This window comes from Ascaphus truei, chromosome 4, assembly GCF_040206685.1.
Source record: "Ascaphus truei isolate aAscTru1 chromosome 4, aAscTru1.hap1, whole genome shotgun sequence".
Classification (NCBI taxonomy): domain Eukaryota; kingdom Metazoa; phylum Chordata; class Amphibia; order Anura; family Ascaphidae; genus Ascaphus; species Ascaphus truei.
This window is the reverse complement of record NC_134486.1, coordinates 85,623,487-85,649,067: the sequence shown is the minus strand read 5'-3', so window position 1 is coordinate 85,649,067 and position 25,581 is coordinate 85,623,487. Positions and strand designations below refer to the sequence as shown.

The 25,581-nt window shown below is 40.4% G+C and overlaps 1 protein-coding gene across 4 annotated transcripts in view; it reads right to left on the bottom strand.

Annotated features, from left to right (window-relative positions):
- WDPCP (WD repeat containing planar cell polarity effector) overlaps window positions 1-25,581 on the bottom strand; it is a 361,726-nt gene that overhangs the window by 95,093 nt on the left and 241,052 nt on the right. For all 4 annotated transcript variants that reach the window (XM_075596138.1, XM_075596140.1, XM_075596139.1 and 1 more), the window contains one exon: window positions 13,444-13,507. In XM_075596138.1, coding sequence (XP_075452253.1) covers window positions 13,444-13,507 — 64 coding nt within the window. The remainder of the gene's footprint in view (window positions 1-13,443; window positions 13,508-25,581) is intronic.

Sequence of the window (25,581 nt, the reverse complement as noted above, 5' to 3'; positions counted from 1 at the left end):
ACAAAGCAGAATTTGAAAGAAAGCGAGTCTTTTAAAGGCACAGATAACAGAACATAGACAGGACTGATGAACCCACCGTTACGTTTTAATTTTCTCCATTTTTATTCTTTCCCAATGCAAATGTGTCATCTTATGTGTACCTTATCTCAACCAAAGCAATCAAACACATTTCCTCAAGTAAAAAGCATATGACTTGTTCGCTTATTCTGCAATTTATTACCAACCTGTGCCTTTGAAAAATCAGTTACGGTCAAGTTTATATATATACACACACACACACACACACACACACACACACACACACACACACACACACACACACACACACACACACACACACACACACACACACACACACACACACACATATATATTGTTCACAATTCCGTTTTCTGAAACTCTAATTGTTTGTCAATTAAATTCTACTGGCATAATGAGAATCTGGCATACACATGTGTAACGTATAGCTGTACAGCTGCATGCAATTGTTTGCCTTAGTGAACATGGGTGAACTTATTTTGTATCCACAGTTTTGCCAGAGCAAACCTCCAGGAAACATTCAAGTTTATTGTCCATCACAGAGAGGCGGGTATAATGACATTAGTGGGGACGCACTTGATATGCTTTATTGAGGCCTGAAGATGGGAAGGGTTCATGGCAACAGTAAAGTGATATATTTAACTTCTAAGTATAGGTTAAAGTGAAGCAATTTAAAAGGCAACGGGAAAAGTGGAGTAAAACGTGTGCCGAGCGTAAATTATAAGGCTGTGAAGCAAAGTAAGGAAAGATTAAAGTCTTATAGAAAGCCAAATAAATTCGACATAGGCCTGTGTAGCACGTTTGTATTTAGCAGCAAGTCATTATGTTATTAAGACTACGATGTCACCTGCTGTGTTCTTGTGTCATGGCGGCATCAGGGAGACACCTTCTGACACAAAAGATATTGGGCCATATTTACTAAGCAGTCTTATATGCCCTAAAACACCTCATAGCGCATCGACTTAACGTGGTGGCACAGCTACTCTCACAATACCTGGTAGGCCACAAGAAACATTGGGACAACCAGATAACAAAATCAAATATACCAAAGGTATTTATGAAGTTAAGATGTACATACAATTTTTGAAGGAAGAAATTGCAGACTTTGCTAGATGAGTACATCTGAGGTATATTTTTTACAAGGCAATGCAAGGTAAAACAAATGCACAAAATGATCAGTGTAACGGGCTTTCTTTAAAAGATTCAATCACTCTTAAATGAACGGTTTTACTTATTTGTATCTTGTGAAAAATTAATTCAAGCATATCAGCTACTTATGTTCATCTGTTTGACTAATTATGGCATAATAATTACTTCACAACCAGAGAACAAAACAAAAAGAATTATCTACCTCCGGCCTTGAGGACATACATACGTAACAGTGTTTCCCCCACCCCATGGGAGATTTCCCTGTTACCAGGTGTATGGTGCATGCTACCTGTTGGTTCACAAGAGGCTGAGGTGTCTGCCGATATTTGTGGGGACTGCAGAACAGGATTCTGGGGTATATACCTGTCATTTACTCCATGGTACACAGGGCCTCCATCTGCTATAGGCTCCGCATGTATGAAGGTAATCTCCCACAGTAGAACAGACTCCTCTACCCCCAGAAGGATTACACGCCAGGCAGGAGATATATATATATATATATAACAGGATCTGGTTTATTCTTCTGCTCAGCACAATCTCTAGGCAATTCTGCCCAATGCAGTCACAGCTCTGGTCTCTCAAACTTCAGATGGTCCCTGGACCAGCACTAGAGGTCAAGGGCCCCCGCAGTAATCCTAGCTCTTCCCTGATCCTCTAGCAGAAACAGGGGAATAGGTAATCACTCACTCTCCCCCGAAGGGAGGAGGACCTGGGCCTGCCAGTGCCCAGCAGCCCAGTGTGATACCTTGCCTCTATCACGGTGGAGACCTAACTGACAATTTGGAGATGCAACCCCCTTGAGTACAGTACGGGGAGGGTACCAGGATTGGGTAGAACACAGACCTGATCCCACCTCTTCCCCTGTCACTCAAGGGTACTGCCTGAGTGGGGAAAACCCATAATTGGTCCTAACACTGCCTACTGTTACCAGGACTGACATGCCAGGATAAGGCAGAATAGTAGCCGGACATGGCATGGCTACACATACATATATACACAGTATGCTTGTCCAGTTAAAAAAAAGAAATCAGCTCCATTTAAAGCAGCACTCCAAGTTACATTTTGTGTGTTTTTTTTAAATAGGTTTGAAGCAGTGTGTCTCCGAAGCTGAACCCCATTAATTTGAGCTCTGGGGACCCCCTGCTTCCTGAGGTACTTACCTCCGTAGGGGATGCCTACAGCAGATCTGGCTAGGCTAGTTGGTGTTACCATAATGGCAGTTTAAATGTCCCACGTAACGTGGGCCAATAAGAAACTGTGACGTCATCCCTTGCGGCTTCCTATTGTCCCGCATGACCAGACATTTAAACCTGCAGAGCTGCTACTGGCACCCCTATGGAGGTAAGTATCACAGGGAGCAAACAGTCCCACACATTTGAAATTAACATGGTTTAGCTCCGGATCCCCCTGCTTCCAACTTTTTTGGGAGAGCATATGCCCCTTTAAATTATTAAACATGGCGCTAACCTTCGTTTCCCTTATGTCCTCTGTGGGACTGCCCCTTTAAGATGACAGACACAGTCATCCGAGAGGGAACAATACACAGTGAAATTGACAACTGATGCAGGGCTTTGTTCAATTGGAATGATACATTTCTATGTCATCAACAATAGATGAAGCAAAGCAAAAATGAAAACAAGCAAGTCCATAGCAGAGCCAAAAGAAACAATGCAGTTGATGATGAAGAGGAGCTGACAACAGAAACTGTTAAAAAGCAGGGCAACAGGAATCATGATAAACAGGGCGAGTCTTTGCCATGAATGCCAAGGGTGTTAAGATTGTGATCCATGGTATAAAAATAAGCTGAGAGGTCAAGAACTATGAGAAGGAAGTGTGGAATATTGCCACAGAGAAGCAAGGGCAGCACCGTGCCTTGGTAAAGCAGTTTTACAAAGTGACGTGCTTAAAACAAAGATTGGAGAGACGCAAAGAGAATGGGATTTAAAAATGTCCAAAGTGTTTTAGGCTGCAAGGAAATTAAAGATACTGCAAGTAAATGAGCGCTGCCGAGTATGTTAATAGGCTCTGTTTAAATTGGACTCTATAAATGTGGTGTAAGAAGATATATCCATTTTAATATTAGTGATTTGCGTGAAAAACTATATGCAATATTTCTAGAATATACTATATATATATATATATATATATATATATATACACACACACACACACACACACAGAACTCTGAGACACTGCAACTTCAGAAAGTATGTTTCCTTTGGTTTACAGAACACTCAAAGAAAACCTATAGACTGTATAAATATCTGGAATACTATAGCAACAAAGTGGCACTTATGTTTTTCTAAAACTCTAGAATACCAAGCTCTGGTATACAGTATTAAGGACTAACTCACCGCCGCCATTTCATGAATAAACCCTTAAATAGAGTAGATTAGAATTATAAAAGGAACTCGGCTTACACACTGCGCAGGAGACACAGTGCTTAAGTACTGTAATATTGGGATAGGCCATGTCCAACCATCCTTCCTTGTTGAAGATTCTAAGCCAGCTAAAATACTAGTACAGTTTCAAGGTGCAGCCCAATTTAGGACCAGAGTGAACTAATTGTTTAATAAGATGTTTAATACCATAAAAGGTGCACTTCCAGGTACTTTTTTTTTTGTTTGTTTACATTTTGTGCTGTTGTTAATGTGCTATTTAATAGAGTACCGTGTATTTTTTAAGTGGTACCATCCTTTTATTTTTACCATGCAATCCAGAGATGTCAGCCTCCATAATCAAAGATGCTTCACAGTAATCAAGATGGATGCCATTTTCCCCATACAAATTCCCCAATAAAGGGATGAAGCTTGAGTGATATATGCTTACTTTAGCATTTCTCATGATAATTAATTAATGCTTTATAAAAATGCGCCAGACGCGCACAGGAAAAGGACAAGGCGGCTCCAGGATTTCATCCATGGAGGCTGTAGACTGCGCCCCAAGATCCTACAGTGCAGCAGGAAACCTTCAAAGAAGGAAAAACGCAATACAAAAGAAAATCTTAGGAGGGTATTTCTTTTGAACTACCCACTTTGTATAGAATACACTACACCATATTTGGGGGCCTATGCAGAGAGCAGCGCTATTTCAAAACTCGCCATTTTTTGGAGAAAATCGCGCAGAAAACAGCAGAAAATGGCGAGTTACGAAAAACGCGCCAATTTTTTTTTCTTCTATTTCTAAAACTCGCCTCGCGGCTGGCGAGAACCTCCATCTCGCCAGTTTTAAAAATATCCTAATGCAGAGAGGCGCGAACGGCATCTAGCGGCTGTTCGCGCCAATAAAATGGCGCGATTGTCTCCTTTTTGCCTCGCCAGGAAAAGTTGGCAAGAAGCTGCCGCTCGCGGCCATAGGAAAGGAAAAAAAAAGGCGCAAATTTTTTTTAACACATTTCTGCAGCGCGCATCTCGCCAATTTAAACTCGCCACACGCATTCATGTTAAACATAGCAGAATTCGCACATTTCTGCATATGGAGAATAAAACTCTCCAAAAAAGCTACTTTTTATTAAACTCGCCAATTTTAAAATTCGCTGCTCTCTGCATAGGCCCCTTGGTCTCTCTTGTTTTTGCACTTCTTTCTTCTTACAGTATCCTACCCACAGATGCTTCTTTGGGAAGCATCTAAAGTAAAGCAGCAAAAAGAGGACCATATCAAATCCAAAGACTAACGATCAACTATCATCAAGTAACCAAACTAACTGTATGTACAGCTGAACAAAATACCTCCAATTCAAAGAATAACATCAGCTTTCTTGAAGATTTATTACATTTTGCACTTTTATAAAAAACTTTTTTTATTATTATCCATAACTTTTTTGTGGTTCTTTCACTTTTCCATTTGTTTTACTCTTTTTAATATTTACATTGTCTCTAACTTTTTCCAAGTAGTTTTAATATCAAACGATTTGTATGTCAATATATTTAACTCACGTGATATCTATACAACAACACACCTGTTCCACACATGTGAAGTACAGAACAGATCATTTAAGCACAAGAGGAAAACACTAAAAGCGCACCTTTCTTCCTATCTTGGTTACAATGCTTACAGACTAATTCCTGCCCCACACCTCTGGAATGCCCTTCTCTCAGTACCCGACTAGAACCCTCTCTATCCACCTTTAAGACCCACTTGCTTAAAGAAGCATATGAATAGCACTGTGTATATTCTGAACACATGATACATAAAGTTTGGCCCCTGCAGACGCACTTACCAGAACTCCCTCCTACTGTCTCTGTACGTGCTCCCTACCTACCAATTAGACTGTAAGCTCCTTGGAGCAGGGACTGATCTTCCATAATGTTACTTTTATGTCTAAAGCACTTATTCCCACGATCTGTTATTTATATTATCTGTTATTTATTTGATTACCACGTGTATTACTACTGTGAAGCGCTATGTACATTAATGGCGCTATATAATTTATTTATTTATTTATAAATTATTTTACCAGGAAGTAATACATTGAGAGTTACCTCTCGTTTTCAAGTATGTCCTGTGCAATAAAGACATACAATACAATACAATTCCTGATAAACGTCAAAAATTGATTTTGAAACGACAGTACTTAGATTTGTTTGATTATTTTTAACCTACTCAACTGATCATTGTCAATGATTTAATCTGGCTTTAAAGCAGCAGTCCAGCTGCTGTTTATTTATTTATTTTTCCCTTTAATACAATCCACACAATGATAAGTAATTAGCTAAGTTGCCGATCGATCCGTTCTCCTGTGATTGATCGGCGAAGATTCAGCCCGGGGGGTTCACTAAATGGCTATTAGTGCAGCAGAAGAGGACCAAAGATGCAAAGTTCTGTGGGGAAGATCATGGGACCAGGCAGTCACTAGATACAATTGGTGCACTGCTAGAGAGGGGGCAGGGCTCAAAAAGGGGTGTGCCAGTGCCTGTTTGAGAAGAGGAAGAGACTTTGTAAATGGTTGCTATGGAAACAAAAAATGCTTGTTACATTATAATACATACAAAATTTCATTCACAGTTAGTTAAAAAAAAATGCTACAAGTAATGTCTCATAGCACAAAACTGATTTATTAAAAATAAATAAAACACATGTAGGATATTGCTTGCTCTGCAGCTTTAAGTAGCATAGTGCTTTATATGACATTAGCAGGAACTGGTCATCTCTCTCTCTTTTTTTTTTTTTTTTAACTACAAAAGTTCAAACTTACAAAAAGTTGACGAAATTGACAAAGCAGGAACAAAATGCGCCATTTTCAGCCCATGGTTTTTGCGGGACAGAGAGAACTGCTTACCATCTTTTTAAAAGTTTGATTTTCAGCGAATCTAATACTTTGTTGAATTTTGCAATGTCGCGAAGGGTGGGAGAAAAGTTTGCAAATCTCAATTTTTTTCTGTCAAAAGGCCTTGTAAAAGAGGTATACTGTAGTCTAAAATATGGGTTCTCAAGCTTTTGATATATAGTGGACCACTGTAATGATAATAATTTAGAAGGCCATCTCTGGTGATCTGGCAGTGAAGAGGTTAATATTTAAACTGGAGTTGACACTGTGGCCAGCCATTATTACGTGTTTTAACCTCTCTAAAGGAATGACATTGAAACCTCTGGCCAGTGGGAGTATGTATCACACAAAGTGAAGGTTTTACGTGGCTTTACTTGCAGGCCCAGGTAATAAGATTATTGAAGGTGCAATCCCACAAAGCCGGTCACAAAACAACAACCTTCAGTAAATACTTCAACAGTCTATTTGGCACCCGTAGGTTAATGTAACCACGCCAATAGCAAATCTTTGGTTGCTTACATTTATTGTAAAATAAATCACCAATTTAATTTCTTGGGGGCTTCTGAATGGTGTTTGTTTTCTTTACCCTTAGTCCTCCCTGTCCTTACTGATTACAGGCATAAAGAAAACACTGATAAGTGACCAAAGATTGTCACTTAAGGTCCCTAGAAACGGCACTCATTGTAAATTGTAATCTAATATACATAAAATACCAGTTAAGTAACTAGTACTGTACCACTAATTTGAAAATATTACAGACCAAATGGGAAAGAAACACACTACAGGCATACCCCGCATTAACGTACGCAATGGGTCCAGAGCATGTATGTAAAGCGCAAATGTACATAAAGTGAAGCACTACCTTTTTTTCCCACTTATTGAGGCATGTACTGTACTGCAATCGTCATATACTTGCATACTGTAACTGATGTAAATAACGCATTTGTAGCAGCCTCTATAGTCTCCCCGCTTGCGCACAGCTTCAGTACAGGTAGGGAGCCGGTATTGCTGTTCAGGACGTGCTGACAGGCGCATGCGCGAGCTGCCGTTTGCCTACTGGGTGATATGTCCTTACTCGCGAGTGTACTTAAAGTGAGTGTCCTTAAACCGGGGTATGCCTGTAATCATAAAATATACACAATAACACCTTGCTCACCAACTAGAAAAAGATATTATCAACGGTGCATAGGGAAAAAGTCGTAAAGAAAACACTGATAAGTGACCAAAGATTGTCACTTAAGGTCCCTAGAAACTGCACTCATTGTAAATTGTAATCTAATATACATAAAGTACCAGTTAAGTAACTAGTACCACTAATTTGAAAATATTACAGACCAAATGGGAAATATCCACATAACCATAACTATAACACAACATGAACATATACAATTTTATCACATGCTAAAATATGACGAAATGCATAAAATGAAAACTATTTAACTATAACTAAAAAAGTCCCTGTGTGACGGAAAGTATAGGGTAAATAAGAGTGCTAGTATGAACATATGTATAAAGCCCCATCAAAACATAAGGGGCCAGTGTCCAAAGTATACTAACATTACTAATTAACTTCACCACAGAACACTGCAGAATAACAGCATATAACAAAAATTAGTTCCAAAAAGGCTCAAAATAAAGCATATCCAGGAGTAACAGTTAATATTTCACTTGTAGGTTGGTAACCATCATAATGATGGCACAGAGTGGATATAAGGGGTTAAATGTATAGTGGACTAAACAAATACCCACACAGACATCAGGGAATGGGACTGCTGCTAGGAACTAAATCGCCTGCAATGAGGCAGAAAGCATACAACCTGATGTGTAATGCTGCAAAGACACCAATAGGATAGACGTCCTAAGTGTCTCACACGTCTTCAGTACAGATCAATATCGAAAGCTGCAAGTGTTTTCCGTCGCGTTCCCACGTGACTGTCACCTTAGTGACGTCACTAAAACCCGACGATCGTTTCGCGCGATCAACGCGCTTCTTCTTTGGGTAAGTGGGTGTAATGCCAAGTAGGATAGTGGACATTTAAATACCCTAAGGCCTAAGCCCATTGGTCCCTCAACAGCCTATAATTATGCTGGAAAATGTAAAGGGGAGGGGTATATTCCCCTATACATGAATATTCATGATGTAACATGTTGCTATTATGTAGCACTTAGTAGACAGCACCAAAACACAACCCAGCATGAATGAAGTCATGCTGGCAAGAAATGCTCAATGATAAACAACAAGTCAAAACATGCAAGGCAATAATGTAATAGGTCCTGAGTAATGTAATAAATAAGCAATGTGAGTGGCAAAAGGATTCACAAATATATCTAATCAATGCACTGTAAATGAAATACATAAATGAATAAATATAAATATAAATATAAAATAAAACTACATAAAGTATAATATAAAAATAAATAATTAAAGAAGGGAAAAAAAATTGTTAAATATTTGTATATTTTTTAGGGTCAGTGGGAAAGGTGTACATTTGTAGGATACTAACTAACATCAAATATACTGATCATATCTAAGACGTAATTGTTCAGAACTCAGTGAATTTAAAATACAAGCGAAAGACATGATGAATAGATTCATTGAAAGGGGATATCGAAAAAAAGTCTTGAAACGGGCCTTCCATCGAGCCCTGAATACCAAAAGACCATCACTACTCACTGATAAAATTACACCTGGCAATACAGATTTAGACACTATACGCTTCATAGGCACATATAGTAGTCAATGGGCTTCATTGCGCCACATTTCTTAGACGCAAGAATTGCCCCGTGGCAATACTGTTAATCATATGGGATGGGTGGTGGCTATCTGCCATCAAAAGATTGTTAGTTGATGTAGGTTTGCGATAAATTGTCGTAGTGAGTTTACCATCGGTTTGCCTTTGAATTGTGATGTCGAGAAAGTTGATTTTAAACTTATGAACCTCAAAGGTAAGTGTAAGGTTAAACAGGTTGGTGTTTAAGGTATCAATAAAGTCTCGTAATAACTCCTCAGTGCCTGTCCAGAGCATCAGCACATCATCAATAAATCTAATCCAAAGATCGATATGATCAGTATATTTGATGTTAGTATCCTACAAATGTACACCTTTCCCACTGACCCTAACAAATATACAAATATTTAACATTTTTTTTTCCCTTCTTTAATTATTTATTTTTATATTATACTTTATGTAGTTTTATTTTATATTTATATTTATTCATTTATGTTTTTCATTTACAGTGCATTGATTAGATATATTTGTGAATCCTTTTGCCACTCACATTGCTTATTTATTACATTACTCAGGACCTATTACATTATTGCCTTGCATGTTTTGACTTGTTGTTTATCATTGAGCATTTCTTGCCAGCATGACTTCATTCATGCTGGGTTGTGTTTTGGTGCTGTCTACTAAGTGCTACATAATAGCAACATGTTACATCATGAATATTCATGTATAGGGGAATATACCCCTCCCCTTTACATTTTCCAGCATAATTATAGGCTGTTGAGGGACCAATGGGCTTAGGCCTTAGGGTATTTAAATGTCCACTATCCTACTTGGCATTACACCCACTTACCCAAAGAAGAAGCGCGTTGATCGCGCGAAACGATCGTCGGGTTTTAGTGACGTCACTAAGGTGACAGTCACGTGGGAACGCGACGGAAAACACTTGCAGCTTCCGATATTGATCTGTACTGAAGACGTGTGAGCCACTTAGGACGTCTATCCTATTGGTGTCTTTGCAGCATTACACATCAGGTTGTATGCTTTCTGCCTCATTGCAGGCGATTTAGTTCCTAGCAGCAGTCCCATTCCCTGATGTCTGTGTGGGTATTTGTTTAGTCCACTATACATTTAACCCCTTATATCCACTCTGTGCCATCATTATGATGGTTACCAACCTACAAGTGAAATATTAACTGTTACTCCTGGATATGCTTTATTTTGAGCCTTTTTGGAACTAATTTTTGTTATATGCTGTTATTCTGCAGTGTTCTGTGGTGAAGTTAATTAGTAATGTTAGTATACTTTGGACACTGGCCCCTTATGTTTTGATGGGGCTTTATACATATGTTCATACTAGCACTCTTATTTACCCTATACTTTCCGTCACACGGGGACTTTTTTAGTTATAGTTAAATAGTTTTCATTTTATGCATTTCGTCATATTTTAGCATGTAATAAAATTGTATATGTTCATGTTGTGTTATAGTTATGGTTATGTAGATATTTCCCATTTGGTCTGTAATATTTTCAAATTAGTGGTACTAGTTACTTAACTGGTACTTTATGTATATTAGATTACAATTTACAATGAGTGCAGTTTCTAGGGACCTTAAGTGACAATCTTTGGTCACTTATCAGTGTTTTCTTTACGACTTTTTCCCTATGCAGCGTTGATAATATCTTTTTCTAGTTGGTGAGCAAGGTGTTATTGTGTATATTTTATGATTACAGGCATACCCCGGTTTAAGGACACTCACTTTATGTACACTTGCGAGTAAGGACATATCACCCAGTAGGCAAACGGCAGCTCGCGCATGCGCCTGTCAGCACGTCCTGAACAGCAATACCGGCTCCCTACCTGTACTGAAGCTGTGCGCAAGCGGGGAGACTAGAGCCTGTTACAAATGCGTTATTTACATCAGTTACAGTATGCAAGTATATGACGATTGCAGTACAGTACATGCCTCAATAAGTGGGAAAAAAAGGTAGTGCTTCACTTTATGTACATTTTCGCTTTACATACATGCTCTGGACCCATTGCGTACGTAAATGCGGGGTATGCCTGTAGTGTGTTTCTACCCAGCCTGGGCAACCAGGGTGTCAGATGCAAAGGACTGCTGGTAGGTGAACCCAGTGGAGCACAAAGACCATCTGGGAAAAGGCAGCTCCAGGGACACCAAACAGTTATGCTTGTTGTGAGCAGCAAATTAGAGGGAGGCCTGTAAGTTTGGAGGTTTTTGTTCCCTCTACTGCTCCTATGGGATGGAAGGACTGGACGACTGCTAGTGGTTTTTGTTTCTAACTCTTTACTCTCCCCTCCAAGATCACGTGGAAGGCATAGAGTGCGCCTGGTGCTTGCGCCAGCCAGAGCATGATCGTGACACCACCATAATTAAGTGAGACATGTTCAGAAATATATAAATGTTTACTGGTAATGTACCTGTCTTAAACTTCTGGTCTTGGATATAAAATAGAACAGAGATACCCAGTAAGCTCCTATTAAACCCCCAAAATAACCACATTATATATATATATATATATATATATATATATATATATATATATATATATATATACACACACACACACACACACAGTATGTATATAGGTGTCAAAGCGGAGTGCTACTGGGCATGGCAATATATCCTTAAATAAAGGACAAAACATAGAACACAGACAAAGCCCATCCAAAATACCATCCTTCGGTAGAGATAGAAAAGGCACAAAGCTACAAAGTAGGACAATCTCAATTTGCATTTTGAAGGGTTTTGGGGGCATCCACTACAGTTTTCAGGAACCAGCATTGGCCCAAGGACTACAGTTTGAGAATCAGTAGTAGTGGTCTAAAATGTTTCTAACTGTTACAGTTTTAGTTCATACTAATATATTGTTAAGTACATTACCGTATATTTCAAACATAACTATCACAGTGTTTTGAAATGACTGTGTAGCCATGTTTTATGACAGAAATGTATGTGTCTTTCAAAACTTTTGATGTGCTGGAATGGTTTTGCGGATTTTTATGGTAAGTACATTAAACAAAGATTTAAATAATCATAATAATAACTATAGATAAAGTGGAATAGTATGGGGGGGAGGGAAACGTAGGGAAGCAAAGACATATACAATACCTACAAACAAATGGATGTGAAAATAAAATAAACTCCAGGTGTTCTCTTTTTAAAACATAACTAGCTTATCATATCTTTTGAGGCAGAGAAACTGTTATCACAGTTATACATTTTTCTGCTAATTAAATGGTAGAATTAAACAGTGGCTGGGTAATTAGAGTTCTATAAAAGAAGCATCAAAAAGGTTCACAGAACGCTTCTTTCATGTAATTAGAGAGCAATTTTCATAACCAGTAAAGGAAAGGTTTCATAGTGCAATTTAACTTCTAATTTAAACGTTCAGATCAAACCAGCAGGTCAAGTGACTTTATAGGATAAACATTATTAGCATCTACTGTTTAAAACTTAATTTAAAAACAGCAGATTGTCTCCATGATGCAAAGGAGTCAAGTAAACGAATCCGTGAAAAGGTTGTGGAACGGTTTTCTTTCTATTGTTTTTCAGAAAACAATGAAGATCAGCTGCGTAGCAGTTACATGCTGGGAGAGAAGGAAAGCTGTATTGGCTTTGTCCATCTGACCTCACTGGGACATTGTTGTGCAAGATCTCATAAAACAAGAGCCTCATGCAGAGCTTTCCACGGAGGACCTTTAAAGAGCCGGTTAATTTTACTTGGGTAGCTAATTAAATGGGCAGGACGAAGAGTGGATGAAATGTAAAACTCCTTGAGTCCATGTTACTGCTTTGTTGTTTTAAAAGTACCTGCAGAAGCGTTCATAATGTGTCACTTTTCATAGAAACCGAAGGGACACACAGAGGATTCAAGATCCATGTGGCAAAGTTTGCCCTTGCAACCTTGCTTCTGCAGATGAGGTTTTTTTATTTTATTTATTTTTTTAAAGAAAGAATTAGGTGCATTTAAGTTTATTATAGGGAAAGATACCAATCAAAATGCATAAGTTGTAAACTTTAGGACTATCTATTAACAATGCAAGATACAAAGGGGTTTAGGTGTTTGTTTTTTAAAGAAAAGGTCAGCAAACCAAAGCATTCTTGCCATGAAGGTAAACTAAAAATGAACCAAAGTGGTCTCCTCATCATTAATTGACACGGATACTTTTTGTAAATGCTCCAAAACTGACAAAAGCAAACCTAATGTAATAATGACAAAATCATCCGATTGGCTTACCATAAACAGGTCACGTGCTCCAATGTCTACTGCTAGCAGAAAAGCCTTTTCAAATCTTTGGTATCTACAAGTAAAGATGAATGCGGTTAGGGATTATGTAAATAACAAAAATGCACATATTTGGTTAGTATGTATATATATATGCACATTTCCTGTGGAGGGTTTTTGTCACTTTTTTTTACTCACCATAACTTAACTCAGTATTATGGTATATATATATATATATATATATATATATATATATATATATATATATATATATATATATATATATATATAAAAAAAATTGTAGCGCCACAGTATTAATAGTGAAAAACTAAAATAGTGCCTAAAGTGTTGATAAAATAGTGAACTTAAGTGTAAAAATGCAAAGTGTGATTACTTATAAACAACATATAAATTATTAATAAAAATGTATCACACAAAACTTCACAACATATACATAAATTATGTGAAAAGTGCAAAAAACGTAAAGGAAAAGAGTCCAACCAGTTCTTTTTAAATCAGTCCATAAAACATGTGGATAATTGATGCTGGTGTGGGGGGTCTTCGGCTGCTCTCAATAAGGATGAACCACATCCAAGATTACCTAAAAAAGAAAAAGAAGAGAGAGCGCACGCCCCATAGCATAATACTGTTGATTTAATAATAAAAAAGGAAGGGAGGGGAGGGGGGGGGGGAAGAATAACACTCACAAGAGTATAAATCAATTAAAACATTGTGTGAATAATTCACCACCATCCGGTTCTGTGCTGCAAACGTCCAAAGTTCTTGGCTCCCTCAGGGCTGTATGAAGATGATATTATTCACAGGAGGACCGGGGTGTAATTCGCCGAGAGAATTCAGTCCATGTGTGTCAGAAAAAACGCCTCCTTCACTTCACTTGAAGTGAAGGAGGCGTTTTTTCTGACACACAGGGACTGAATTCTCTCGGCGAATTACACCCCGGTCCTCCTGTGAATAATATCATCTTCATACAGCCCTGAGGGAGCAAAGAACTTTGGACGTTTGCAGCACAGAACCGGATGGTGGTGAATTATTCACACAATGTTTTAATTGATTTATACTCTTTTGAGTGTTATTCTTCCCCCCCCCCCATCCCTTACTTTTTTATTATTAAATCAACAGTATTATGCTATGGGGCGTGCACTCTCCTTTTTCTATATATATATAGAATATATATATATATATATATATATATATATATATATATATATATATATATATATATATATATATACACAGTGGTTGACAAATCACCAAAAAATCTACTTGCCACACAAAAAAATCTACTCACCACCTAGTACCAAACGTGTGCTGCTTGGGCCAATATTTACTCGCCCAGGGGTTAAATCCACTCGCCCGGGGTGAGCAAATGTATAGGTTTGTCGAACACTGTATATATATATATATATATACACGCACACACACATGTATACACACATACATACATATACTGTACAGTTAGGTCCGTAAATAATTGGACACTGACACAATTTTCATAATTTTGGCTCTGTACGCCACCACAATGGATTTTAAATGAAACAACCGAGATGCAATAGAAGTGCAGACTTTCAGCTTTAATTCAAGGGGTTGAACAAAAATATCGTATGAAACGTTTAGTAATTGCAACCATTTTCATACACAGCCCCCTTATTTCAGGGGCTCAAATGTAATTGGACAAATTAACACAATCATAAATAAAATGTTCATTTTTAATACTTTGTTGAGAATCCTTTGCAGGCAATGACTGCTTGAAGTCTGGAATGCATGGACATCATCAAACGCGGGGTTTCCTCTTTGTAATGCTTTGCCAGGCCTTTACTGCAGCTGTCCTCAGTTGTTGTTTGTTCGTGGGTCTTTCTGCCTTAAGTTTTGTCTTCAGCAAGTGAAATCCATGCTCGATTGGGTGGAGATCAGGTGATTGACTCGGCCATTGCAGAATATTCCACTTCTTTGCCTTAAAAAACTCCTGGGTTGCTTTCGCATTATGTTTTGGGTCATTGTCCATCTATAAAGTGAAGCGCCGTCCAATCAACTTCGCTGAATTTGGCTGAATCTGAGCAGACAATATATCCCTATACACTTCAGAATTCATCCGGCTGCTTCTGTCCCATCATCAATAAACACTAGTGACCCAGTGCCATTGTAAGCCATGCTTGCCCATGCCATCACATGGCTTCCACCATGTTTTACGGATGATGTGGTATGCTTCGGATCATGAGCCGTTCCAAACCTTCTACATACTTTTTTTCCCCCATCATTCTGGTACAGGTTGATCTTAGTTTCATCTGTCCAAAGAATGCTGTTCCAGAACTGGGCTGGCTTTTTGAGATATTGTTTGGGAAAGTCTAATCTGGCCTTTCTATTCTTGAGGCTTATGAATGGTTTGCACCTTTTGGTGAACCCTCTGTATTTGCTCTCGTGAAGTCTTCTCTTTATGGTAGACTTGGATAATGACATGCCTACCTCCTGGAGAGTGTTCTTCACTTGGCTGGATGTTGTGAAGGGGTTTTTCTTTACCATGGAAAGGATCCTACGATCATCCACCACTGTTGTGGACGTCAAGGCCTTTTTGTGTTGCAGAGCTCACCAGTGTGTTCTTTTTTTCAATGAATGTACCAAACTGTTGATTTGGCCACTCCTAATGTTCCTGCTATCTTTCTGATGGATTTTTTTTTTTTGATTTTTTTTTTTGAAGCTGTTCACAGCAACAGCTTCCAAATGCGAATGCCACACCTGGAATCAACTCCAGACCTTTTACCTGCTTAATTGATGATGAAATAACGAAGGAATAGCCCACATCTGTCCATGAAACAGCTTTTGAGTCAATTGTCCAATTACTTTTGGTCCCTTGAAAAAGAGGGGACTACATATTAAAGAGATGTAAGTCCTAAACCCTTCCTCCAATTTGGATGTGAATACCCTCAAATTAAAGCTGAGAGTTGCACTTTAAGCCCATATTCATTATTTAACTGTAACTTGAATTTATTTTGGTACACAGCAGAAATAACAAAACTTGTATCAGTGTCCAATTATTTCCGGACCTAACTGTATACTATTACATAAAAACAGCACGCTTTACCCTACTCTCTCTTCCTGTCTCCCTCCTGCCTTTTGCCTCTAAGCCCATCGAACGCGTTGTATTCTCTCACTTGCTCCATTTTCTCACCACCTATTTATTCTCTCCTAGATCCTCTACAATCTTGTTTCCACACTGCTCACCCCACCAGCCCTCACTAAAATAACTAATGACCTCCATGCTGACAAAGACAAAGGTCATTACACTCTTTTCATACTACTCAATCTTTCTGCAGCCTTTAATACTGTGGACCACCCTCTTCTCCTTCACATCCTCCATACTCTTGGTATCCATAACAGAGCTCTATCCTGGATCTCCTCTTACCTCTCACATTGTACTTTCAGTGTCTCATTTGCCAACACCTCTTCCTCCTCTGTCAATCTCTATGTGGGGGTACCTCAGGGTTCTGTACTGAGACCTCTTTTCTTTACACTCTCTTTAGGTGACCTTATCACATCTCTTGGGTTCAAATATCACCTCTATGCTGCTGACAAACAAATTTACTTTTACCTTTTCAACCCCTGACCTTATACCTGCTGTACAGCCGAAAGGGGCAGATCCACAAAGCTCTGCTAACTCACGGCTCATAACTTGATGTTACTTAAAACGGTAAGGGACGTTATTTTCCGTGAGGTTAATGCGTAACCACCAAGCTAATTATATGCAAAACAACTGTTGTATATCTCATTAGCATAGGCTTAACATCACGTTAAGTTAGCTCAACACTGAGTTTGCTTCAATGACGTGGTGTTCAGTGGGTCTTACCTAAAGGTGGCGATACTCCCATTGAGACCCTGAAATATGGAATTTGGTGTAGGGGGAAAGGGCGAGAGAGAGGGGAAGGGAGAGAGAGGGGGGAAGGGAGAGAGAGGGGGGAAGGGAGAGAGAGGGGAGAAGTGAGAGAGAGGGGAGAAGTGAGAGAGAGGGGAGAAGGGAGAGAGAGGGGAGAAGGGAGAGAGAGGGGAAGGGCAAGAGAGGGGGAGGGAAAGGGGCGAAGAGCGAGAGAGGGGGGAAGGGAGAGAGAGAGGGGGAAGGGAGAGAGAGGGGAGAAGGGAGAGAGGGGAGAAGGGAGAGAGAGGGGAAGGGAGAGAGGGAAGTGAGAAGATTAATGGGGAGGGGTGAGGGAGAGACAGAGTTGTATACCGCCTCAAACACTCCTTTATACAATATGTGGAGAGAAACCTGTGAACAAACCTGAAAAATATGCTAAATTTGAATAGATTTTGTATATCCAAATGTGCATATTTTCCATGTATCTCAGGTGTGGGCGGTATAAAAGTCACTGGTTACTCTAGTAAAATAGACTCCATACTTCAGGTTCTGGATAGGAGTAATAACACATTTTAGGTATTACTTGCCTAACATCACGTTAAATCCCTGCATTAACCTTAACAGTCACTTAATGGATCTGGGCTGCTGTCTCTAAAGAAAAAAGAAAAGGGCCAATTACAGATGCTACAAATCTGTGGAATAGTCTTATATAGCACAGGAAATGTCGTGCAACTGAGGGCTCAGTAAGAGGGGCAATCCCATATATTAAGCAAATAATCAGTGAAATTGGTTTCCTTAGGAAAAAAACCCCACTTTTAATGCAAATAGCAATTATTTTATTTCTGGTATAAATAAACAAACATAGGGGAGGGGGGAAAAACAGTCAAAAGTACAATGTGATATTTAAAACTAAATTTAAACTTATAAAGTTGCCAATTAAACAACAAAAGATAAAAACTCAGAACTGACAATTTACCCGTACATACAACAGTTTAGGGTCTTAAAAAAATATATTAAGATTATATATATATATACCCTGTATATATATATACTGTATATACTAGGAAGAGAATGAAAGTTTGATAAAATATTGGACTGCCCTTTTAGATAGAAATGTAAAGCATTTTAAACCTCCTTTTATTTGATGTGCTTTGTATAAATAGAGTAGAATGCCCACACAACAATTTACAGTATGAATGGATGTTTTTTTCCCCTTTTAAAAACTATGCATGCAGGAGGATGTGAATTAAACAAAGATTATCCTTAAGAAGAAGTTGTTCATGAGAAGTATATTGTTAATGCTGGCTTGCAAAAACAGTGCAGCTGTCATGAGTAACCTGGGAATTTAAACCATGAAGTCTCTTGGAAAAGAAAGATAAGGGACATCCCTCTTTAAACCATGAAGTTCAACCACTCGTTTGGTAGAAGTGATAGCCAAATCGGGGAAAAAAAAACCTGTCAGAATAACAAAATCCCCTGCCGTGATTAGCCATACAGGCATTATGGTTAGGGATGCATTGGGTTGGATCGTGGCATTCCTTTACTGTGGATTTCTCTTATATTATCTTCAATTATAGGTCTTTTATACAAGAAAAAAAAACAGGACAGAAATACAAGGAGATTTTGAACGATACAAAGTGAAAACATATAGATATAAATAAAGTGGCTGTGGACGGCTGTGTTTGGGCAGTAGCTTTAATATGGAAGCCTCCCAAGACATGCCCACTGACCATGTAACGGTCTTCATCCATAGGTCTTGTGGAGTCTTAACAGAGATATCATGTATTGTTTTCATTGTCCATGAGGGAGCAAAATAGATTATAACCATATACCAAAGGGCATATTTAACCTTTCTCGTGTGCAAAATAACATATAGTCCTCGAATGTATGTTACTCAGAACAGGATAACCTACAGTACAGTGTTTCAAGAACTATGTAGACAAAGGAAATATCTAAAGTGTCTCATTTGAATCATGTACCAAGTCTTAACCCTCTCTGTTTCTACCATTTCACATAGCCTTACATATATGGAGCAATGGCCACACGATTTCCAGGTGGAAATAACAGGAATGGGAGGACATATGGGATAATGCAGTAAGTACATCTATATGTACAAAACTAAAGAATATATATCAAATTATATATAGATGGTACTTTACTCCCCAGAGATTGAGACAGATTTTTCCAGGGGCCACATATCTTTCCTGCGAGGGCTGTGGAAATGTGGGTGATATGGCTAAAATCTGGTAGTTTTGCCCCAAAATACAGAGGTTTTGGGTAATGGTGCAGAACTGATAGGAGAAACTATAGAAATAGTAATACCATTAGATCCGCTTGTAATGGTTTTGCTAAACCAATAGAGGACCTATTTCCACACACACAAGATTTTGTCACATATATTGGCTGCAGCAAGATGCTCGATTACAGGGGCCTGGAAAAAATGGCAGCCTCCCTCTAGGGGCGAGGTAATACAGAGAGTGAATGAGGTGCAAAAATGGAGACTAATAGCGTTTATAAGACACACAACCAGAACATTTCATAAAGTACGGGAACCCTGGAGTTCCAGCAAGAGATAAGTGATATGATTCTTTCATGGGGGATTATGAAAATGTATACAGATAAGCGACTAGATATAGGTTCTGTTGGAAAAAATATATGTATCAATGTGTGTGATGTTGTTGTACTATGTACTATGTGCATATGCATACAGAGACAAATAAAAAATAAGTTAAAAATATATATATAAATATATAAATAAATTGGCAACGAGTGGGTTAAACTTCTCCCCCCCATCATTGATAACCATGGTGACCACGGGGTAGATATGTCCGTTCTTAGTAAAATTAACATAATTTCCTCCTGAAGAGGCCAAGCAGCCAAAAAACGTGTCAAGAAAATTTGTGACTGGCTGACGTTGTATTAAGAACGTGTGATGTCACATACCCAGAAGCACACTCAAGGATTCCCACGGTCACATACCGATACCTATCCGTGGAAATGTGTTACACCAGGAGGGACACCATATAATCAGCCCTACTATTCAGGTTTACGTTATACTTTTGTTTGTGAGTGCAATTTGTTACCTTTATTTAAAAAAAAAAAAAAAGTATAAACGTACTTCATGATGGTGTATGCTGCCTTCCGGTGTCCTTTTTGAGTTTTCTAAGTGAGGAATATAAGCGTTCTTGTTGCAATCCTAAACTGGAGTTCATCAAGTGAGATTTATTTGGATTTTAATTTGGACTCTATTTGGTCCCACCTTTTTTGGTTTCACATATTTTTATATGTTTATATGTGGGGTTTTCACTCCTGTTTATCCTTTATCACACCATTTACACCGTATTTAGCGACACAAATTAAGGTTCCTTTTATGTGTGTTACTATTATATGGTGTTATTAAGTGTTATTATATATACGGATTTGTCAACTCTAATAATAATGGTGTTCTTGATAACTTTGGGACATCACTGGACTTCAAAGAGCTTTATTAGAGAGACTCAAGATAAACTGTCTTATCTAATAACGCTCTTTAAAGTCTGCATGGAAAACAGATCTGTGGTGCCTGGAGGAAGTAAGAGAAGAAGCATGTGAGCACTATACTGCAGGCTTTACATAAAAATACCAGCATCCAAGAGATGTAGCGCACCTTGATAAAGTGCAGGACACACGAAACATGTAGATCTCTACATCTCCGTTTTTTAATGGACGAATAAAGTTTTTTAATGGACGAATAAAGTTTGATTTTCTACTGTAAATCTGACCCACTCTCTTGGCTGTGCGCTATATCTCTTGGATGCTGAAATTGACTTTGTACCAGTGGCAGCACGCCTTTACAACGAGCACAGGATGGGGACACTTCAGAAATGTGAGTAGGAATCTTCATGCAACATTGTATATCTGGGTGGCTTAGTAGAAGATCCAGGGAACATCCCAATGAGGCTCGGTGTGGTGGATTGCTATACTTTCACTCCGTCCCTTCAGGGAAAATTGGCCCCTTTACGGACTCTACACCACTTGACAACTGTCTAAGGACTATTCTAGCCCCTGTATCTGTGCTGTGAATTTATTGCAGGATTATGAGTGTATATACCATATGGATCCGGCACTGGAGCGCATATATCACAGAAAACCTTGCTATTTACATAAAAATAACATTAAAAACAGCTAATAAAAAAAAATTAAATAAGGGCTAATCTGCTTTAAAAGACAGCACATTGCACTCACGTTCAAGGCGTGTCACTTTGGGAGCCGGGCATCTGGTCTAGAACATCTACTCTTTATTTATACCTCTTCCCTTGGAAAATGAATACATTTGGTTTTCACTACCATCTATGCTGCTGATTCCCAAATCAACTGTACCTCTCCTATTTCTCTAGAGTCTTATATCAATGTCTTTCTGCAATTTCCTCCTGGATGTCCTGGCACTCTCTCAAACTTAACGTGTAAAAAAACAGAACTTATCATTTTAGAAAGATGACGGAAGAGTAGAAGCCGTTGGTTCATGTAGTCTGAAAACACACAAAAACACCTTGCTTGCCAGCTAAAGAAGATATAATCAACGGTGCATAGGGAAAATAGTAGAAAAAACACAGATAAGTGACCGAAGATTGTCACTAAAAGTCCCTAGAAATTGCACTCATTATAAATTGTGATCTATTATACATAAAGTACCAGTTGAATAACTAGTACCACTAGTTTGAGAATATTACAGACCAAATGGGAAATACCCACACAACCAAAACTATAGCACAACAAAGAAATATACACGTGTTATATACACGTGTTATATACAATTTATTTATGTACTACTACTTATGGTCTCCACAATTGCTCACCAATGAGCTATAAGGCCTCGGACATAGTGCAGGCGCATGGGCGCGTGACCAAAAGCGTGTACTTGCCGAGATTTGTGGCCTGCATGTTTGCGCGATGGGGGGGGGCGCGGCCGTGACGTCACGGAGCTGGTTCGCCTTCATTGAGCAAACCGCTCACGTGACCAGGCCGTCGCGCAGGAAATTCAAACTTGGTTGTCGCGCCAAGCACCGGTCGCGCGGGTGCACTATATACAAACACATTGGCATCCTAGTGTTTGTTTTCGGTGCGAGTATCATCGCTCGCACCGTCTCCTGCACTATGGAAGCAGCCTAAAGTGGAATCACCATCCCTCTTTTTCTGCTGCTAATACCTCTCCCTGTACAATCTCTGTGGACTATCCCCATTGCCATGAAATGGCTGGCAAATTTTAGCCTCTGGTGCAAGCTCTACATACTGGCCCAAGAATCAGGTGACCCAAACACACTAGCAGAAACTATACATGCACTATACGCACCTTACAATAAGCAAGCTCTATACACATAATAAAAATGTCCACCAAAAACACACAACATATATACATACAACACACACGTCTGAAGACCAGATATACACTCCAGATGCAGCATGAATAAACACACTATACATGTCTCACACATCACGTATGCATTGTGCACAAAACATGCTATGCATGCATTATATATGTAGCCCTCAGAACTCCCCCCCCCCCCCCCGGTCGCAGATCGGACCCCCTGAGGTGTACTAAGGTCTGGCTACGTGTCTTGGTGTGGTGCATACCTGCTGGCAACAGAAGGGCCTGAGTCTCCCGCGATGGTGTGGGGGATGACAGGACCAGGTTTCTGGGGTAGATGCCTTCATCTCTTCTCAGTGGTGCAACGTCTCCATCTCTGTGAAGCCCCAGGGATATGGGGTGGAACCCTTACAGAGAACTTCCCACACAGGGATGAGAGATTCCAGTCTTTGTAAAATCAGCAGCAGCTCTTTATTGCACACAGCAGCAGAGTAGCAGCAACAGCAACAATCAGGTATCACATGTACAGGATCTTCTCTCCCACCATACTGCACACCCTCAGGATGGTCTCTGGGTACTCTGTGTCCCTGCCTGCACCCAATGTCACGGGCACTCAGGGTGGGGCTAGCTCTTCCCTCACCCCCTATGCAGGGTGAGAGGCACTGGTCCACCTACAGCTCACTAGGCCCTACTCCTCAGGAACCTAGTGTGAGGTCCGGGGGAATACCTCTCTCTAAAGGGGTTCCCCCCGCGACTGTACTCACCTCCGCTCCGGCTTTGCCTCCACGCTGCCGCGGGCGGGATCTCCCCTCTCCTCCGCTCCCCGCGGCGGCTACTGACCTTGCGCATGCGCACGCGGGCGAGATCTTCCTGCTCCTCCGCTCCCCGCAACGGCTACTGATCTCGCGCATGCGCACGCACGGCCGAGGACATTTACGTCCTCCCTCAGGAGGAGTTCCCGCGCCCAGCTGAGACCGCGCGCGCCTCTCCCGCGCGGCGCACACGCCTGATGCACGTGCACTGCTCACAAGCTGCATATCTAGCACAGCTGTGGTAAGTTTCTCCCTACCAATCCCTATCTTCCCTGGGTGCGCTCCCTCGTTACTCCCCCTCTCCCTATTGGTCCTTCCTCCTACTTATACCTTGCTCAGCCATTCATTCTTTGGCTGAGCATAGCTTTGTATGACCTGTGTTAACCACGGTCATGCCTGCCTCAGTTCCTGTCTCTTTGTCTCCTTAGTGATCCCTTGCGTACCGAACCGGCCTGGCTGTGGATCCGCTCTGGTCTTCTACCCCTGGTCTGTATCCTGACCTCCTGGACACCCCGACCCCTTTACCTTGGTTTGCGGATTCCGACCTACCTCCCGGCTCTGGACCCCAGGCTCTCGGTACCACCTATCTTCTGGAACCTCCCTTCTCGTCTGGCGAGTATCTTCCTTTATCTTATACTCCCAGACGGTTCCAGACGCCTATTTTCCACTTTCCTGACATGTCCCCGTAGCTGTGGGTGCAGTTTGTTACCCATCTCACCTCAGTTTCGGGGTCCCTCCTTGTCCGTGGTGAGCACAGCGTAACACCTAGCTAGCTCACACACTCTGACTGCTCAGGACTGAACCCAGGACTCAACTCTACTGTCACTGACAGGAACAGGCAACCTCTAAATTGAGACAGCCCTCCCCTTCATGACATCAGCAGGTACCACCCCTGTATCTATGCCTTCCACACAGGGTCAGGTGACCTACTTCCACCACTCAGAGCAGGGCTTGATGTGGGGGAAACCCATGATAACTACTGGCAGCCTGTCTTTACCAGGGCTTATACCAGTAGGAGGAAAGACATATAGCCCTATTTCTTACCAGGGCTACACTCTCCCTCAGGTGGAATCCAATGGTCCCCACTTGGACCTAATTACGTACCATCCTGCAGGTGAACAATCTGGAAATACAAACACAATTTATTAGTGCCCATAACATCAGACCGTCCCACCCAGATGGCGAATTAATGATAAGGTACCTCCCAACATGGAGAACCCAATAAATATTAATGGCGCGGGTCAGGCTTTCTAACTTCCCGCCCATTGTGGTCTGTCACTTTAACATAATAGGGCTGAACTGACCCATACTCCAGCCTATACACCACGCTATTCATGTAAATACTCCTTCCAATACTCCATGCTCGTATGACATCGCATACTTTGTCTTCATTATGATAGGCCGCCCTACTGAACTTAGTCCGAAGGTATTCCATAACAGCCTCCCGGAGCCAGGTATCTCTCTGCTCCTCTATTTCTTGCATAATGGGCTCAGGTACATAGGGGAACTCATAGCCATGGGATTGCCAATACCATGGCCCTGTCTGCTCGGCTGAGCTTAGTCAGTCTTCGGTCTCCTGCCCTGCTTGGCAGTACCCAAAACTGAGGCTCCTCTGGGGCAACATCATCATACAATACGGCGGGGCCCTTGGGAATGATTAGCTTTTGCTCAATGTCCCTATACCGGTTATCCAGGTCATCAGCAACCTCCTGGGGAGAAAAGGTGCCTACAGCCCACCAATAGTCAACTATATGGTTTTTAATGATTAAGAACCGGGTACGGTCCATACCTGCATGGTACCCTGTAAACAGCGGTGCCCATCACTTGTCTTGATGCTCGTATCCTGATACTACACTTGTACCTGTATCCGATTCTGTTTGGGAGGATACACCTGACGTCGCCGCCTCAGTAGAGTGCGAGCCTTTACGTCTACCTCTTATCACATTAGTGTAAATCTTGGGGTTCATCTTATACACTACCGTACTTCCGGAACCCGCTTCCGCAGTAATATGGGACCCTCGGGCCCTACCTCTAGGTGCAGGAGAAAACGGAACAGGGTTAGGCACACGAATAACATTAGCATACGGTATCTCCCCATCAGACCCTTCATCACTGAGTTCCCAATCCCT